Source organism: Chenopodium album, chromosome 19 (assembly GCF_948465745.1).
Source record: "Chenopodium album chromosome 19, dcCheAlbu1.1, whole genome shotgun sequence".
In the NCBI taxonomy this organism is placed as follows: domain Eukaryota; kingdom Viridiplantae; phylum Streptophyta; class Magnoliopsida; order Caryophyllales; family Amaranthaceae; genus Chenopodium; species Chenopodium album.
The window spans coordinates 7,444,760-7,465,214 of NC_137852.1; the positions used below are offsets into that span (position 1 = coordinate 7,444,760).

Genomic DNA, 20,455 nt, shown 5'->3' on the forward strand with positions numbered 1-20,455 from the left:
ATGTTGGTTAAATTTCATTTACTTTCATATATATAGTACTTATAATTGACTACCTAATAAGCCTTAAAATAGATTATATAACTATGTTAGTTATGTTTCACTTAAATTCATTTATGTAGTAATTGTACGGAGTATCATTTATAATCGACTACCTGATGAGTCTTTAGTTGCAACTATAATATAGTCCAAAACCCGAAATTGAATTCCGATTATATCATTGCACAGATCTATCGGCGCTAAAAAAAGAAAAATCCCAAAACGAATTACTCTATTTTGGTATGCTTCATTTACTCCCACAGTACCTCGCTGGAAAATTGCATTTTTGAAGATTCTCTTGGCATATGAACATGAATGTGATATTATTTCCCACTTTCTCTCTCCTCTTTACAGGGTAATAGAGATCTTCAACACTTTCACCTTTCCACTTCAAATCATTCCCCCCTTAAATCATCTTCAAACTTCTTTCAATGAAGTAAAAACTAAGGTGTTACTCACTGCTCATTTGTATTTTGGTGGAAAGCAGCTGATTTCAAGCACATTTTTGTGGTAATTCTGATTCATATTTCTGCTTTAATTTCATTCCCAAGTTGAAATCTTTGAATTTTCTGCTCATTTTAGATTCTGGGTGTTGCTTAATTTTAGGTGGGGTTGGATGAATATGAATTTCTGCTGATTTGGTTTTAGATTTTTACTGTCTCATTTCGATCTATTGCTTAGTTTTTCATGTAATCTGAGTTAGATCTTCATGGTATGATATTGGATGAGTTGGGCAAATTTGAAGTGATAAATTGGAAATTTATGCTCTCCAAAAGTTTGGAAATGGGGTTTGGGCATGATTTATGCTGCTTTGGTTTCGATAAGTATGCGAGAAGTTAGTGTTTGATATAAATTTGTAGATTGATTGCTGCATTGGGGTTGTAGTTTTACTGATATTGTTTGAAGAAGAAGTGTTGGAGTGAGAATCTGATTATATTGCTTTGAAAAATCAAGTGTTCCTAAAATTGGACTTTTAGGGATTAATAAGAAGTATCTGCCTGTGTATTGAGGGTGACTAGATTAGTTTAAATGGCTTCGATTAGAAGAACACTTTCTCCGGTTCCACGACCAGGTTCGAGATCAAATGGTGAAGCCTGTTCGGTGGCTTCTCCGTTATCCAAATCATCCTCAGCTGAGAAGAACCCTCTACAGCCAAGTGGATTATCATATTCGTCTTATAACTCGTTGGAGTATGCATTGTATAGGGTGCATAACTTTGTCCTTGGTTTGTTCTCACATAGATCATCGCCTTCCCTAGATAGATCAAAATCGAAAGGGCATGTATGGAAGAGGGCTATCCTGCATTTTTCAGTCTTCTTTTTGGTTGGTGTCTTCATTGGATTGACTCCTTTTGGTACATCGAATTTTCCGGGAAGAATTATGCCCCAGCATCAGACTCTCTTCTTTGACATGATCCCTTCTGCAGTTAGATATCATTCTGTAAGTGCAAGAAATGCTTCTTCTATAGATGAGACCCGACTGGAAAATCATACATCCATAGGTGGGACACAGGATATTGAGAATGCTACCTCGCAAGAGCGACATCAAGATTCAAAAGTGCAGATGGAAAGGATGACAAGCGAAACACTTACTGTTAAACCAGACATTGAGAATCCACCATTGGAAGTTCGCAAACTCTTGATAGTTGTCACCCCTACATATCCTCGGCCATTCCAAGCTTACTATCTCAATCGGTTGGCACAAACATTGAAACTTGTCCCACCTCCTTTGCTATGGATTGTCATTGAGATGAACTCTCAATCTGCAGAAACAACTCAGATTTTGAGGAAGACCGGACTTATGTACAGACATCTGGTTTGCAATAAGAACATAACAGATGTGAGGGACAGATATGTTCACCAGAGAAATGTGGCTTTGGCACACATTGAAACGCATCACCTTGATGGAATTGTCTATTTTGCTGATGATGTCAATGTCTACTCTTTAGATCTCTTTGCAGAGTTGAGGCAGATAAGGTACTATATTTTGTGGTTGTTGTTCAATTTCTTATATGTTATATCCAATTAGGAGTGTAAAGTTGATCGTATGGATTTGTATCTGTTTCTTTCTCCTAAACTTTTGTTTAAATTTGAGTTTGTCAAATGTAGGCAAAAGTACTTATAAGTTATGACCATTAGGCCATTATATTTTCACTTATATTCTAGTTTTCTCTTGATTTTCCATGGAAATTCTCATTTTGAGATCCTAAACAAATCAAGTAGAATGTTGACTGCTTCATTATAAAATCATAATCATCCTTAGCTCCCTCCTTTTTATTTGTTTATTATATACTATGTTTGTTTGTGTCCTGGGTCATGCAGCTTTAATAAGTTTACAAAGGGGAAACAACTGACTTGTCTTGCAACAGAAATTGTTTATCACATCCTATTTTAGTTGATGCACCTGCCCTTGGAGGTCAAAACTGCTATAAATTACTCCATATAAGTATATTTTTAGGAGATTGAAAAAGGATATATAAGTTTTTCTTTTGGCTGACACCCCATGCACCTTAGTGACTCCGCTTCTGAGTTGAAGTCAACCATCTCAACATGTATTCATCCTCATATTAAGTCTATATGTATTGTTGGGTCATGCTGTGATTAGTTTCTTTGAGTATGAGCACAGCAATTTATTGTTTGCCACTGATGGTTTCACAATAGAAGAGCTATTACACTACCTAATTTGCTAAGCGTTCTTTACTGCACTGGAAAGATAGATATAGTTATTTATTTATTTTCTCATAATAAACTAGTTTAAGTTGGTTGAACACTTGATCCTATGACGTGCTTCCATATGGATCCAAGTAATTGGGTTTTTGTGAGAATTTCTATGTCTCTTTGGAGTTATAGGATTCAACTCTGCATTTTTTCCTCTTGAGAAGCACATACGAATAGGGATATTGGACTTCTGAACTTTTACCCTTCTGGTTATATATGAATGTCTGTCTTCTGGCAGTGGCCTAGTAATTTACTTAATGAGCAATGATTATAGCTTTTTGGAAAATCCTCTTGGAAAGCATTTCTCTGTCAATTAGATTAATGCCAACTAGTTCTGTGGTGGAAGAGGTTCACTTTATATTTTTGCCAAAGCCTTTTGTAGTTGATCCCACATTAACAAGGGGTTCTTTAAGAATAGGAGTGTTATGGATAGTACATTTTAATATCTATGACTTGTCAGTCTCTATCTATTGCCTTTCCTCTAATGCTTTCTGGTTCCCTTGCATATGATTCCAGGAGATTTGGGACTTGGAAATTGGCCAAACTTTCAGTAATTCGTGGTGCAACTTTTCATGATGGTCCTGTATGTAATGGGAGTCAAATTATTGGTTGGAAGACTGATGAAATGACTCGAAGATTTCATGCTGATAATTCCGGATTTGCTTTCAATAGTACCATATTATGGGATCCAAAGAGATGGCATCGTCCTATCCTTGAGCCTATACGGCAGCTTGACACGGTGGAAGAGAAATTCCAAGTTGGTTTCTTAAACTTTTGTGCAATATTGTCTTGGCAAAGTGTGCAATTTTTATTTCTAGCTGGAAGAGTTAGGTTCTCAAATTTGTGCAGTTTTGTGCTTGCAAGGATACTTAACATTCATCTCAATGATTATGATATTCCATTTTCGTTAATCCATGTCTCTGCTCAAATGGAATTATCTTTGAAAAGAAAATATTACAGAAATGTGGTCCATGTATCTCTTACTTCTCAGTTCTCGCTATATTTGGATTTAAATGAGCGTCTTATGGAAACAAAAATCGAGATTATTTTTTACCAATGATGTTGGTGTGTGACAGATGCATTTGGCATTTTGTGTGCTCTCTTCATCTTGAACTCTCTAGAGAAATTCGTCCTATCAAATGTGGAGGGCTAATGCATTTTCCATTTATTATGTTTTACAGGTGAGCACATTTGTTGAGCAAGTTGTCGAAGATGAAAGCCAAATGGAAGGGTTGCTAGGGAACTGCTCGAGCATCATGGTGTGGCGCCTTCCACTTGAATCATCTTCCTCATCTTATCCTCACCAGTGGGTCATAAGCAGGGATGTGGAGAAGCATTTAACAACTAAATAGTCTGATTGATCTACAGTGAGAAGGTATAGGAATTCCTCTGTTTATCAATTTATATTTATAAGTAGTTTAACAATGCTCTAAAAATACATTGGCTTTCTGAATGCGTTGTTGTCTTGTCCTCAGTAACTATGCCATACTCATATATTTCAATTAAATTGGCAATGGTTTAGCCACTCTGGCTTTACCTGAAACCTCGATGACCATGGAGAGATTTCTTGTTTGTATATGCTAGGAATTTTCTCCAAAATTAGCATTAACAACCATCATGGTATCTCTAACCTTCTAAAATTCTCACCTTACAATCATTATAACCATATGATCCCTAAGGATTTCGGCTCTTATGCTTAGTTGCTCAACCCAGACAAAGACCATGAGTGACTATTCTTCCAGAATGCCTGAAAACTTCCTAATCATGTGAAACCTTATTATTACGAGTTTATGACAGTTGAAGTGATTTCTTTATTAACTAGTTATTTGGAGAAATAGTATTTTGAGATACTAATATACAGTAGTTCATATATATGTCTTCCCTCTCTCTCATAGTAGACTTTTTTCTCCCTATCCATTTGCATGTGTATATTTTTTTCTAATAATAATTTACCACTTTATGCTTCACCCTCAACTATAATTCTAAATAGGTAATAATTGAAATATCGAAAATTTGTGAATTCTGTGGCATCTTAAGCATTTGTTCAATGTGTTGGGCATCTTAAAGCTAGTGATGCTTTGATAAGTTGACTTCTATCTAATATCCTTTTATACTGATTATCTTGTTCATTTGAAATGCAGAAAGAAAAGTAGCTATAAGCATATAACAACTGCGCCATCTACCTTTGGCAGCAGAATCAAGGATTCTTGTGCTGCAATCATGAAATCAAGACACCAACTGCAGGTTATACTAAGATTTACGCCCCCCCACAAGAAGAAGAGGGAGTGTATCTAGGATTTTAAAAATTTCCCCATAAGGTTAGGCATTGTTTTTGTACAGATCTTCAGTTATGTTCTGCCCTTCGAGTTGGCTGATTCCTTATATTGAATTTTGCCTTTGCAAAGATGCAGAAGTGCGTTGAAATTTTAATGCTAGGATGGTAAAATTGTTCAAACTAGATTAAGTGATCGAGGGAGTTGATGCCCATTTTTGCATTTATTCTTTGCTAGTCTCAGGCTCGTGAAAAATTGTAATTCATGTTGTTGGTTGTGAGGAAGTTCATTGATACATCTCTGTGCCTACAAGCTTTATGCTTATCAGTAGATATGAAGTAATTCTGTAATTTCTTGAAATTCTTTGTTCCTTTTCGAAGTATTTGAGAATAAACAGCAAACTTGGAAGATCAGTATAATAGTGTGTAAGCTTATTATATGTATGGTCCACTTGTTCCTTTCTTTAAAGCAAAATGAAGAAGAGAGCAGTTCAGCAAGCAATGTAAAAGTTCAGAAGATTCAGATTTTAGTTATGTAAACTTGTTAATACTGCAATCAAACTAATCTCACGAGTCAGTCACGTTGGTCATAATTTGGGCTACCAGGGTACAGCTCGGTTTTCTTTTGTGTCGAATCATTGTTCAATTACTTTTCTCGGTTTGTTTTGCTTTCTAACAGAAAAGCTGTGCTCAAAACTCCAATTTTTGGGCGGATGCTGATCGAGCTTTTGGATCTGGTAAATATTGTCGAAAATGTTATCAGTCATTAATTAATCAACAGAGGATGATTAGTAATGAAATGCAGGTAAGAATAACTTAACACCTGCAATTCCTTTATACTCATCCTAGTTAAAAAAAAAAAAACATCCAAAAGATGGTAATGGGGCCACATTATTTGAAATGGTATGAGTGCATTTCACTCCATCTTTCTTCTTTATTTCATAAATTGAAAGTACTAAACCTCTCTTCTGTTTCCTTCTTTCCTTCATAGCTCTGAATTCTTGCCCATGATCGATCTCATCCTCCTTGCATTCCTCTATGGTACCTTCTTTTCTTGTATTATTCTTCTAGTCGTCTTTGCCATTGTGCTTTGCCTCTTGCTCGCGTTTCTAGTTTCTCTCTTCTTGCTCGCCCTTGTAGACGTTTATGAAACCTTCTTGCTGTTATCCTCCTATTTTGAAACACTAAGAGCTGATTTCATGTTGGGCGTAGTGTTGGCACTTTATACTGCACTACATTATGCAGTTTGTGTTGCTTTGTCCTTCAAACCATGGGTGCAACGCGTATTTCTTCGACGTAAATGGTTTCGTCACAAAGGCTGTCATTCATTCTGATGCTCATTGCTTTGTACGTTCAGTACTCGTCTCTAGATTTACTGATGATCGATGGGCGGCTTTGCACATTTTTGGTGGTGACAAATTGACAATGACCCCATTTTATACAGAAAGGTTATTTTTTGGAAATTTTTATGATGGTTACGACTTCATTTTAACCATTTTTGCAATAAATATTTTTTACCCTATTGATAGTAAGTATGCTAATTAATACATTGAATTCAAGGTCACAATTCTTTGTATTTTAGTGGATGATCAACTAATTTAGTTGGTTAAAGTTTTGAGGGGTGATACTCAAAATCTGAGATTAAATTTCGTTTACATTATTTGCCGTTGGGGCTCTCTAGAAAACACATTCTTATAGCCATTATAAAACTTTCTTCGAATAAAAAAAGATTGATTTCTGGATTTGACTTATTTCTAATAATTGCTTTCATTGTATTACACATACATTGTATTTGTAAATATATTGATCATCAATGAATAATAATTAAAGCAGTTGATTGAAGATAAGCTTGTCCCTCATCGATTTAAAATTGTTAATTCGTATAATTAATTGCTGGATTGAAGCCCTCAATTGAACTATTTATGAGGCATGTAAAATCCTTTTTTTTTTTTTTCCCTTTTTGCTTGTCTGGTTGGAATTTTGTTACTTTTTTAATTACTAATTTTGCGGAAATGATAAGAGACAAGATTAGTAGGACGTGGGGAATGTGATGTTGAAGTTATAGTTGCTCATTTTATATCTTTGTAAGTCATTTAAAAACTCAAAGTGAAAACACAAAAATTAAAATGGTGCTACGAAAGGGGAGGAGGGAATATGAAGCACATTGATCTTTTCTTACTCCGTATTTTCTTTATTTTTTTGTTGACAAAGAAATGCTTGCTTTATGGCTAATCATCTCACTTAAGGATTACTTTTTATCATAACCTAAAGCATGTGGGCATAAATTAAAGCATGTATGTCAAAGAGAGGATGAAACTAATTACATCAACTTGTTGTGGTTGATGGGCTGATGGCTTATGGATAGATGCACATTATTGCACAATAAGCTTATTGTGAACTCGATCCATGTAAATATTTTTAAGTCAAATTTGATTCTAATCTTTCTCCACCTATTACTTCCATTTTAAATCTATAAAGAAATTTTCTTTTGTTAAAATTCAATTAAATGCTTTAAAAAAAAAATTTCCATTATATTGGATATGGTCTATAATCTTGATCAAATTGAAACAGCTGTCCAATAAAGATTTGTGAAAGATCTATATCCAATAATGCCCTGAGCAATTCTAGACCTTGAAACAATCCAATCTCAATTTGATTTGATCATAGTTAGGGTAAAAAAAAATGATGTCTAAATCAGTTGGTCAAATGGATCTCAAATCTTTTCATTGTGAATCTGATCAATAACATACCTAAAATACCTGACTTAAATTCACTCTCTCTTGGAAATCTCATAATTCGATAGGACACCAACAAAATTGAGAAAATACAAGTTAAACTTGATATCAAGTGGGTAAAACGGTAAATAAATCAATAAATGTTTTTTTATTACCTATGGACCTCACGATTGATATACTTGCGAAAATGCCACGATGACTGAATATTTTGTTGATTTTACACTTTTATCATTTGAATTGAATGAAGCGGGACTTTAGACTTCCTCTCCAAAAATTGGCGCGACTTGCTACTCAAAATAACAGTATAATCTTACTTCTTATTAAACTTAAACCGACATTTAAATTAAAACACTCAGAACGTATAAATTGTCGCAAATCCAATCCGAACAATTTCTTGGCCTCTAGCCAATCCGTTGGCCTCTAATCAGGCCATTCACTCCTCACTCGTTACAAAATTGCCAACTCCATGAAATTGAACAACACATTAACAACAATTTTCCTACACCAGTTCCTCCACATAAATCACCCTAAACTTGGCTTCATATTTGACACAATTTCAATCTTTACATTTCATTTTATACACTTTTCTTCTCTCAATCAATATACTATTACATTGAATTAAATTATTTCAAGTACCATCATCAAAAAAAATAAAGAATGAGTTTTTCAGCAAGTGACCTTTCTTTTGGACTATCATCATCTTCAATCACTTTACAATCAATTAAACCCCACAAAATTTCTAACCCATTTGACAATTTACCCTTTTCCAATTTTCAAAACCCATCAAATTTAAGGCTTCAATCTACTAGTAAAAGGAATTTAATCACTCATTCTTCAATGGCAGAAAGTGGGGTTTCTCCAGAATCTTCTGTAATGGCGGAGAAGAGAGAAAATGTCGCCATTAATCCGGTTTATGTTCCTACTCCCCCAAATCGTGAGCTTCGGCCTCCTCATAGTGGGTAATTTTCTTCAATTTTTTGTTTTGGGTTTAAATTTCAATTTGCATGCGTTTGATTTGGATTGTTAGTATAAGAAATTAATTTGATTAATTCAGTTTTCTTTTGGTCTATGTACTCCATGTTTATGTGTTTTGCTGTTGTTTGATGTCATTATATTGCAAAACTGGAATAGGTCTTGTATACAACGAGTGTATATGTATAAGATAGAACATATTTTAGTCACCCCGAATCATATAAGTGTCACTCCGTCGTAAAAAATTGACTTTTATGTGATTTGGGATAACGGAGTTTGATGTATACAATGTATTCGAAATTAATTGATTGAACCTTTTAACCCCAATGTGCTAAAAGCAGGAATATACTTGAAATATAGGTATGAAAAAGGGAACTTTTGAACATAATTTCTATACCCCAATAGCCAAAGTAATGTGACCCATTTTGACTTAACTAAAGTATCAGCTAGTCTAACTTTGACTTTTCTCTAGGAGTGTCTAAACAGTTTGTGTGCACAAATTCTTGAGTGCAAGCAAAATTTTATAGAAATTTATTTACAATTGGGTGAATGCTATAATATTCATTTGCACTGCCTCTTTGGATGTCCTGAAATCATTAATGACTAATGAGATGGCTCATTCAGTAATGTCTTATTGGGATACAGTTTCAATTAGAGTAGAATTGGGCTTTTTGATGACATTGTATCGTTGATCCATTTTGATCAAGAGTAATTATGTGGACACCTAGTGGGAATAAAAATGTGGTAGTGAAGCATTGTCGATGTTGTTTATAGCCTTATAGGTGTGATGTGCTAAGCCTTGTCCAAGGATAATGCTATTATGTTTTCACCTTATGGTTTAGTTGTTTACCACCAGAAAGCTTATCAATCTATTTGGGCCTGTGGCGTGTTTTCTGAACTTCAAATCAATATTACGTGTGTTGTTTGCTGTTGAGACTGCACAATTGTAAAATGTAATATCTTATGCTTAGGTTCCTTAATCCTTAGTGTCCTTTGTATTTGAGTGGCTAATGAATTTTGAATGATGTCTATTCTGTTTTCTACTTTGGAAGGTATCATTTCGATGGAAGTCCTAGGCAGTTTTTTGAGGGCTGGTATTTCAAGGTCTCTATTCCAGAAAAAAGGCAAAGCTTCTGCTTCATGTATTCTGTTGAGAATCCTGCATTTCGCAAGAAATTGACCCCTGTAGAAGAAGCAAAATATGGACGTCGATTTACTGGAGTTGGAGCTCAGATCCTCGGTGCTGATGACAAGTACATTTGCCAGTATTCGGAAGAATCTCAAAAATTCTGGGGAGGTAAGTTACTGGATGATGCCATTTGATACATGTGTCCCTTACAATGTCATTGAGGATGAACTTATAGATTGGTAAGATAAGTGAATTTACATATGTTATTCAAGTGACTGGTGCAGCGTTTTTCTTTGAATGTTTTTCAGTATGTTTATTTATTATCCTAGAGTTATATTATTTTAAAATTTTATTCTTCAATCTTTGGAAAAAATGAAAAATGAAAAAGACTTGTATGTTACTGTAAGAAAGGCCCTTTGGCTTTTTCTTTGTGAGCTTTGTACTTGTAGATCTTTTTTCTAAGTTAGGCCCTATAATATTTTTGGCCTAATATCATAGCACACATTAAGTTGTGCCTATACAGTTTACTACTAAAAATTGCAAAAACGTTAAGCCATAATTTTTCTATCTAGCATAGTAGAGTTTAAAGTACTTCTTATACCCCAACACTAAATTGAATATTTTTTCACATATAGACAGACATGAGCTAATGTTGGGAAATACATTCAAATCTAGTGGAAGTTCACAGCCTCCCACTAAAGAGGTTCCTCCAGAGGTGCCATATGCTTCAACTGTATTTTTGTATTTATAATTTTGTATCTTTGCAATTATAAAAAGCAAGCTACCATTGTTGCTGATATCTTTGATGGTTATCTTTTGTAGGAATTTAATAGGAGTGTGTCTGAGGGTTTCCAAGTGACCCCACTTTGGCATCAAGGGTTAATCTGTGACGATGGCAGGTGAAATCCTTTCCAATTTCTCAGTTTGTCCCCCCTCCCCCCCCCCTTAGGAGGCTCTTTTTTCATGTAATTGTTATAGTATCTTCCCTCCAATTTCAATGCCGTATTACTGTCATACTGTGAACATGGAAAGAATTATTTGTTACATTATGGGTCTTCTGTTTGAAGCACTTACTCTGAGTATCTTTCTTTGGCTTAATATTTCCTTCATAAATAGCTTGTTTTTACGGGAGGTTTTTAACTATATTTAAAATCAAATACACACTAATAATATCTGTGCAAGTTAGTGTTCTTGGACTTGGTGTTATACTTTTTGGTGGCTCACATTACCCATCATGTCTTTTGCTGACAGGTCAGATTATGTTGAAACAGTGAAAACAGCTCGCTGGGAGTATAGTACACGTCCTGTATATGGCTGGGGCAATGTCAGTTCAAAACAAAAATCCACTGCGGGCTGGCTTGCAGCTTTTCCTGTTTTTGAACCTCACTGGCAAGTATGCATGGCAGGGGGACTGTCAACAGGTACTTCTGTCCTCGATAGATCTCTGGCTTAATGAGTGTTTCATTGTTACTTGTGTAGTTGAAAGGCATGAAATGTCGCCTATGTAAATGTGTCGGTAAGGGTTTCTTTGATAGGCTTGAGATGTATTATAGTGAGATATTATATCATATCTTTTTCTTCCTTTTGTTACTATGTTGCTACCATTATACTAGTTTTGATTTTCTTTTTGTACTCTTTATGAATCAAGATTCTACGTCCTGTGCTCATTAGAGATTCATTGCAAAAGTATGAAACAAAATTTTATATGATGTTATTAAGAGTATTAATAAGAAAACATGAGATGCTATACTCACTGGACTATCAGTAGTCTTATTGTGTCTCAATTGTACATTTGAAGTTGAACCATATTCTCATGCTTCCAATACTGGTCTGATTGTTGTGAGCATGTCAATGGATTATATCTTAGAGGCAGTTCTGTATCTTATGCACTTAAACATTATATTTAGAGCTATAGTATCTTGCTGGGGCTGTACTCTATTCTGTTGTATTTACACCTGATCATGATCTTCATTTCAGGATGGATAGAGTGGGATGGTGAAAGATTTGAGTTTGAAAATGCTCCTTCATATTCGGAAAAGAACTGGGGTGCAGGTTTCCCCAAAAGATGGTTTTGGGTAAATGCAATACTCCCCATCTCTGATATGTGTACTTTTTTTACTGTTGTAAGCTCTTAGGCACATATCCAAGAAGAAACATTGTTGAATAACCACTCAAAATTGGAAATTTTGTGCTATATGTGAAACACTGAGTTGGCTGCATTTCCCGGGTGCTAAATATGAAACTTATATGATAGTTATGCAGTTCTTGGCATCTTGGGAGAGTTGACTATGCTAAGTTGTTTCTTCTATATTCTAAGGACGAATAGACTCTTTGCCTACATTTGAGCTTACATATTGCGTTGACTTTAAAAAGCTGTCACACAAGATTTAAGGACTTAAGGTCAATAAAGCATTTTGATAAACAAGATCTTCTGCTTGAAAAAATTATTTATGTTCACTTCCTTTTCCAGGTCCAGTGTAATGTCTTTGAGGGTGCTAAAGGAGAAGTTGCTTTGACTTCTGCAGGAGGGTTGAGAGAGCTTCCTGGTGGAAGAATTGAGAATGCGGCTTTGGTATGCTTTTCCAATTATATCCTCTGTACTCTGTAATCTCTACTCTTCATTTTTCTCTTAGAATTCATTTTGTATGCTTCCATGTTAGGGTTTCTTAGCTGATTGATGTGAAATTAATTGATCAGTGACACCTGTATGGATAGTGTTCCTGAGCCCTAGTTAGGCAATAGTGTCCGAATACGCTGCTGAGCCTACTTTATGCAGCTTGTGTATTTATTTATCACAAAAATTGAAAGTTGATTGGCTATTTCACCATCTCTTGAAATTTAGCATTGAAATTCAAAAAGAAGCTTGTTAAGTTAGTTGTATGCTCTTCCTGCTGGACGATTAAGCCTTAAATTAGTTAACAAATGAAATATTGGAATAAAAGAGATAAAAACAGTGCACCATTTTAGAAGGCCAAGTAGCTAGATGGAATAGATGAAAATGATGGATACACATTAACACTAATTAAAAACTGCAATTAATGAACGTAAGATCGCAAAAATAATAATTCCATCTTTGTTCCCCAGAAAAATATATTGTTGGAGGAAACTGCACCAGACCGGGCTCTTGAAAGCTCATGTGACCGGAGGTGATTAAATTAGAGTTTTGACAGGGGGTGAAGTGGGGAGTATTGGCTAAGGGCCTGTTCACATTTACTTAATTTCAGTTCAGTTCAGCTCTAATCAGTTCAGTTCAGTTCCAATCAGTTCAGTTCAGTTCAGTTCAGCTCTTAATTTTCCTCTCACATAAAGTATTCATTTCAGCTCAATTCAGTTCAGTTCAGTTCAGTTCAGCTCCAATCAGTTCAGTTCAGCTCAATTCAGTAAATATGAACAGGCCCTAAGATATATTGTGGTATTGTTGTTCTGTGGATCATGTTGCAAAACTTAACTTCATAATTATCAAGAATTCGCTAATACCCCAAGAGTCTTTTACAGGTTGGAGTGCACCATGCTGGAGTTTTCTATGAATTCGTACCATGGAATGGGTTTGTTGAGTGGGAGATTGCACCATGGGGCTATTGGAAAATTTCGGCTGATAATGGATCATACCTGGTAAGGACGCCAGCATCTGAGAATTACCTATTCTGATATGTTTTGCCGGAATTGATATATTTATATATTCTTTTTGAGAAATATTTTCTTAAGTTGAACCAAGAACATACAACCTTATTAATTTGAGATGAGTTCCTTTCTTACGCAAATTTCACACCAAAGAAAAAAAACTAGTAAAATCTCTTTTGTTCTTGGGAAATCACCTACTTATATTTTTCCTCACCACGTGTAGGTGGAATTAGAGGCAAGAACAGAGGATCCAGGAACGCCCTTACGTGCTCCTACCCCAGAAAATGGCCTAGCTGTTGCATGCAGAGATACCTGTTTTGGTCAACTGAAATTGCAACTGTGGGAACGAAGATCTGATGGTAGCAAGGGAAAGGTTCTCATTTTTCTGCCATTTTAGTTTGTTCATTTTCTCAATATTATTTTTTTTATCACCAGTGCATACCTAGGCTGGCGAGTTTCTGATTTGAGTAGAATAATTGCTTTTAAGTTATAACCATAAAATAAAATATCCATATATGAGAGTAAGGCCATGCTCTCTTTGACTAATTTATTTGATAAATAAGTTAACATCACTGAACCGATTTTTACTTGCTAAAACTAAATTTTGCTGATAAGACTATTTTATTGCTTACTAAAATTGTTTATTATTGATCAAATTATTTGACACTGATTCTATTGAAATGTTTTATGTGTGCTGAAAGTGAGCTAGGCTATCACAAAACAACTGAAGTATTTGTTCTACTGATCAATGAGAATATGGCTTCATTTCCCCGTTTCCCCTCTCCTTCTGAAAAATGCTTGGGGGATGACGAATGGGAGCCATGGGGCTATTAATGTTACTCTTTTTTGTGGGGTAAGGGCTTTTTATGCGAAATTCTGATTTGCTAAAATGGTTAATTGTTCAAGGTTATCTTGGAGGTTACCAGTAACATGGCGGCTGTGGAGGTAGGTGGTGGACCATGGTTTGAAGCATGGAAAGGAAGAACAACAACCCCGGAGATCCTAAGCGCTGCTCTCAGGGTTCCGATTGATATGGAGTCAGTTTTTGGTTGGGTTCCATTTTTGAAACCTCCTGGCCTTTGAAGCCACAGGACATTAGTTCTGTCTAGTGCAGTGGTTGATCTATACAATGTTTTGAGAATTAGTGTATGATTCCCGACTTTCTGTATAGGTACAAGTACAAGGTAACTACTTTTAAATTATTCTTCAAATTCTAAACTCTAATTAATAAATAAATAAAGGCGAGATTTAGATTTGAAAGGTGGTTTTAGAGAAGGAAAAAAAGGCGATATCAATTTACTCCCTTTGTTCACGAAAGCATATTAGTAGCAGTATTTTCAAACCAATGTTAATATCTTTAGAAAACATCTTGCATTAATTTTCATTCGCTGTCATGTTATTTTCAAAATCATGTGGTTTTTATTGCTATGTAATGTAATTTTCTATGCTTCGTCATCCTACTTTTCTCATGTGTAAAATGTGTAAATGTGTTACTCCGTACAAAGTGTACCCTAAAAATTGCGGATGAATAAGGGTTTGCTACAGTAGAAAGGTACATTTCAACCCATTTAATTGCGGATGATTATTTCCTCAGAAAAAATAAAAATTGCGGATAATTATGGGTTTGCTCGAAATGTTCATCTTCAACTCATTTAATGTTCTTTAACTAAATTTAAGTTGTCACCTAGCTAGTTCAAATTCATTAATTACTCCATATAACTTATGCCACATATGGGTTCAAGCAAGCAAAATTCGAATAGGTTTTTTTTTTTTTTGTGTAGAGTCGATTCAGTGACTCCCATATATGAGATTAAGACTTAGACTATTGATTTGTAGATGTTATTATTTTAGTTTTCGATATACATGGAATATTTTATATTTCATACGCATAATATAAATTATATTATTATAACTTTAAATAATTTCAATTCGTTTTTAATATAGACCACTAAAGAAAATTGAAGGAGTATTCGGTAAAAAAAGAAAAAAAGAAGATAATGTTACGATATTATGACTCAATTCCATGTTTTGTTCTTCCGAGATTCTCCACTGTTTAAAAGTTTTTCTGTACACCCGGCTTACATTAATATTAGTGTAATTGAATATATTTAGGATAAATTTTAGCTAATTTGATGTAATTTTTAAACATCTTTAGGGTAACTTTTAAAAATGATATCATATTAATGTACTCATAACGGTAATATAATTAATTTTACTCACTAATAGGTTTTTTTTCCCCCTCATTTATAGAATAACTTTATCAAGCATAGATAACGTTTATTTATTTTGGGCTAACTTTTATTTATTTATTTCAAAATTACTTTGATTATTTTAGGCAACTTTACAACGATTATACAATGTTGTACCTCGATTTTTTAAAATGCCTGTACACAATTGTTTTGCATATACGAGTACTAAAGTAAACAATTAAAATTCGCCAAAATATGCTCGCGTATATAATATAAATTGTATGGTTATAGTTGCTAATAACCACTTATTAATTAAAAAAATGAAATTACAAAAAAGGCTTAATAAATGGGTAATCCAATAGCCTCAATAATTGGTCAATGATTTGCTAGTTTCCTACAATGAATCATAATCATCAATCATCCATTCATCTTTACAATCTAATCTGACACAAATAAATCATAAAATAAATAAACATAATCGAAGATGTCTATTACCCCGTGATAATGCAAGGGATAGTATTAAACTCTTAATCCCAATTATTTGACATCACAATTATAACTTAATATATTTCGTACTTCATTTTCAGTTTTCACTTCTGTCGGCAATGTTAATTATATACGAAGTAGTTGGTACAAAAATAGTTGGCATTCAGTTTTGAGATAGTACCATGTTTTAAATTGTAAAATGAGAAGTAGGCATGTAGATAAGGGACAGAGGAAGTACAAATTTTAACATGAGATATCTATGTAAGAGTAAAGCTTCCGTGAATAAATAAGTGTTAAATTTTGATTGAACATGAAATGGGCCTGATAAATCTGAATAAAGAGGAGGAGAGTTTGGTCCACAAACAAGGCTTAGGAGCTTCCATACTAAAACCAATTGACAATAATAGGAGCCTAGGAGGTACTCCTCTATTTTAATAAAGTAGAACCATCTCTCATCTTTCTCTAATGTGAGACATTCACAAGTGGACTACAATGAGTTTCAACAATAAGTAAAAGAGTAAAGCTACTTTGAGATTACTCATGTGAATCACATTACTTTAATTGGACATGCATGATAATGCACAAGTTTAACCATCGATATATTTAATTACTATTTTATTAAAAGTTTAATTTTAAAAGTAAATAAAGGTGTGTGTAAATAGTGTAAAATATCATGATGCAAATAATTTGGGACAAAAGAAATATAGATTTATTTATTGAACCATAAGAAGGGTAAGTAAGGTGATTGATTTGGTTATTGATTGATACTTTGGGAGTTGAATTGGGGGTGAAATCGAAATCTACCTTATTCTTAATCTTAAAGAAATTACGTTCATGACACCTTGAATACCCACGGTTTAGAAGTAGTTAAAAAAACATGAAATCGTTCTATGAGAGAAAAGTAAACAATTAACTTTTTTTTTTTTTTTTTTTTTTTTTTTTTTTGTCTAGATTTTGAATATAATTAAACATGTTAATTTTTTTTTTTTTTTTGAAACATGTTAAACATGTTAATTTTTCTATCTAAGAAAAAAATTTGAAATTCATATTTACTTTACTTGCTTTTTTTTTTTTTGTTTTGTTTTTTTTTTTTTTTTGTTTTGTTTTGTGTAATTTTGTGACTCATATTGATATGATCAATGAGTCAAATATTCATTGATTTACGTACACATAGCAAAATAACATGGCCTAATATACCGCCGTATTACAGAGTACGGAGTATATTCCTAGTCCTAGGATAGAAGGTGTAAGCAAGCAAACAAACAGAAACATCAAACATATACATGCATGGCTTATTGGCGTTATTGTAGTGTATAATATTTTTAGGAGTACCAAATTAGGAAATTGGGCACACAACTTTGGAGTTTATAGCATTTTAATCAACCAAGTTTCGTTTAATCAAATTGATGAGTCACTTTTTACCAAAAACAAAATTAATGAGTCACTTCACTTACGTATCACAAAATATTTTTTATCTACAATCTATATATGTGCAACACTTTTACACATGTGGGTCAAAAATTACTCTAGCTAAACTTTTATATGTACAAATGAAATGCATTCAAAATCATTTACTCCAATCCATTTGTTTTGTAAAGTTTTTCTTATATTAATTAAGTTTTGTTTAAATCCGTTGGAAAAAAATCCTCCCTATATTTACCTAATTGTTTTGAGGATTTTTTTTTTTTTTTTTTTTTTTTACCATTCTTAAGCAGCCTTGTAGGATTGAAAGAATCCAAGTTTACAAGAATCCATACATGTTGATTTTATTATATTACACAAATACCATGCATGCATGTTGACCGGACATTTTTGTTGATTTATTAACAACTATTACAAGATTTGTATAGCGACGATAACTAAAAACAACATTATATTTAAAAGGATTAGAGATTTTGAATAGTAGCAGTCAGATCGAGGTACGTGGATCCAAAATTCTAAACCTAGAAGGGCTCTATTTAACAAAATATCAGGTTACGTACTATCATGTCATACACGTTATATAAATTTTTTTTTTTTTATTTATTTTTAATTTTTTTTTATTTTTTGCCAATTACCTTGATATTCAGCAAAATTAATGTTCACACCTCGGTGATAATGCAAAGGAATAAGGGATGGTCCTAAATAATCTTCTTAAATGATTCTACCATTGCAACAATTACTTTAATTTTATACCCCACTTTATCGTACGTATGTCGGCAATGAAAATATGAGTTCGTTCGTTGTTTAAGAACAGGAAATTGTTGGGGACCTAAAGAATTAGGTCCTTCTATCTTTAATATTGACCCATGGACGAAGTAAGCTAGCCCTATCGACAATTGAGAATTTGAGATAAGATTGATTTTATTATGGAACACCTAAAAAGAAAAATGATCAACAATTGAAATACGATCGATTTTATTTTGGAACACCTAAAAATAAAATTGTACTCAGTAAGAGAGTAGTGTAGGACGCAAAGATTTGACAAAAGTATGAAGTTTTTTTTTTTTTTTTTTTTTTTTTTTTTTTTTTTTTTTTTGATAAACTTACTTATATAAGCTTAAACGGAGTATAAATTGATCTTTCAAGCAGGCAATTGTATCAATTTTCCATATTTGGACTGACTGTCTACAAAATGAAAATGCATTCAAAATAATTTCTCTCTCTCTCTCCTTTTTTTTTTTTTTTCCAAGTACGGAGTATAAAGCAATCAAATTTATCTTTTCAATGACTTTATATTTGTACTACGTTGAAATAGTAGCCTTTTTGGTTAAATATTAAGCCATGGTTAGTACTCCTTTTAATAACTGAGAAGTTGGACTTTTTTTCAATATTCATATAGAGTATTAACTTTGACTATAATTTTTTACTACATTATAAAAACATGTTTTGTCGTAAAATTAATTATTTGTTGTTAGATACATATTAATATAAAGTTTCATAACATAAGTTTTATTATAATTTTTATTAATATTTAATTATATAAAAATAAGGTCAAATTAGTACATTGATATGCGTGCAAAAATTGACTATATCAGCTAATTTGGGACAGACATATTAAGCCATGGTTAGTAAAAAATAGAAATGGTGACAAAACATAAATAAAAATTTATTCCATAAATGACCTTAATCACACTAATTTGGTTGAAAACTAAGCCATGCATGGTTGGTAAAAAAATAGAAAAAGACATGCATTAATTGCCCCTCTCCTCACAACCTCCACCATCATTCACTACCACCACTTCCACCAGCCCCAAAACCCCCATCCGATCCTAACCCTCCACCAGCCCTAAAACACCCACTCTCACCTCCACTAGCCCCGATCACCCTCACCCTCCGTTAGCACAGATACAAGACCATCATTGAGAATTTCTTAAAAATACAAAGGTTGATACAAACAAAATTCAAAAAATAGAAAATGAATGATACACCAAAAAAAAAAAAAAAAAAAGTAATAAAAAAGAGATTATTGATACTAAACAAGGTTCAAAAGTTGGCTGGCATAGCAATGGAAATAACACTCGAATGAATTGTAAGATAAAGTAGTTAATTTGATAGGAAAGGAAAAATGATTCTAAAGTATTATTTCTAATGACGGAGTAAAACAATACGAAGTATTTAAATTAAGGTGCCAAATTGTTATAAAATATTTTATAATAGAGTCTATTTTATCACACCAATATGATTAATTAATTATATTACTAGTAAATAATAGAAATGGTGAAACTATATTACTATAAGTTTCATTGGTCTAATCAAATATATTAATCATTACCTCAAAAAAAAAAAATCAAATATATTAATCAGAGCGTTTTACAAAAAAATCTTTAATTTGAGGTTTAAAGATTGTTGACTTGTTGTCAAAATTTTCAAAAAAGGTGAATATTACGTAAATTAAAAAAAGACTACCATTCGTGGAAGATTATTTATTTTATATTTTGGAAAACATTAGGGATGAAGTTAGTCATTTTTTTTTAATTTATCTTGAAGATTTTTTTATTAGTAACTCTGATCTGAACACTCAAAATTTTTCACCAACAACCCCTCCTCTCTTTATATGCTCGCTCCGTTCCATAACTGTTGACACACTTGACCTTTTTTTTTTTTTTTGTCAACATTGACTATCAATAATACTTTTAATTTTATTATGTATAAATCAACCAACAACTTATTATTAGCATTTTATTTTATATTAATATTCAACTAGTTAAAAAAAATGAATGGACAAGATTGTTTCTTGTAAGATAATTGCAATGGGTACGACTGTACATGTTTAGGTTAACCACATATACAACCTTCTAATCAAAATGTCCTAGCAA

At 33.1% G+C, this 20,455-nt stretch overlaps 2 protein-coding genes across 2 annotated transcripts; both read left to right on the forward strand.

The window, feature by feature from the left end:
- The first annotated feature begins 211 nt into the window (after positions 1-211).
- Positions 212-5,586, forward strand: LOC145594603 (putative beta-1,4-xylosyltransferase IRX9H). Its single transcript, XM_081650925.1, has 5 exons — positions 212-276; positions 391-2,012; positions 3,270-3,510; positions 3,935-4,128; positions 4,895-5,586. The coding sequence occupies exons 2-4, from the start codon at positions 1,066-1,068 to the stop codon at positions 4,103-4,105; spliced, it is 1,359 nt and encodes a 452-aa protein (XP_081507051.1). The 5' UTR covers positions 212-276; positions 391-1,065; the 3' UTR covers positions 4,106-4,128; positions 4,895-5,586.
- A 2,599-nt stretch (positions 5,587-8,185) lies between these two features.
- LOC145594514 (tocopherol cyclase, chloroplastic-like) lies at positions 8,186-14,810 on the forward strand. The gene is made up of 10 exons (XM_081650821.1): positions 8,186-8,719; positions 9,785-10,029; positions 10,497-10,576; positions 10,684-10,760; positions 11,113-11,282; positions 11,839-11,936; positions 12,332-12,433; positions 13,357-13,473; positions 13,706-13,855; positions 14,389-14,810. Exons 1-10 carry the CDS (start codon positions 8,418-8,420, stop codon positions 14,563-14,565), a joined length of 1,518 nt encoding a protein of 505 aa, XP_081506947.1. The 5' UTR covers positions 8,186-8,417; the 3' UTR covers positions 14,566-14,810.
- Positions 14,811-20,455: the final 5,645 nt, after the last annotated feature.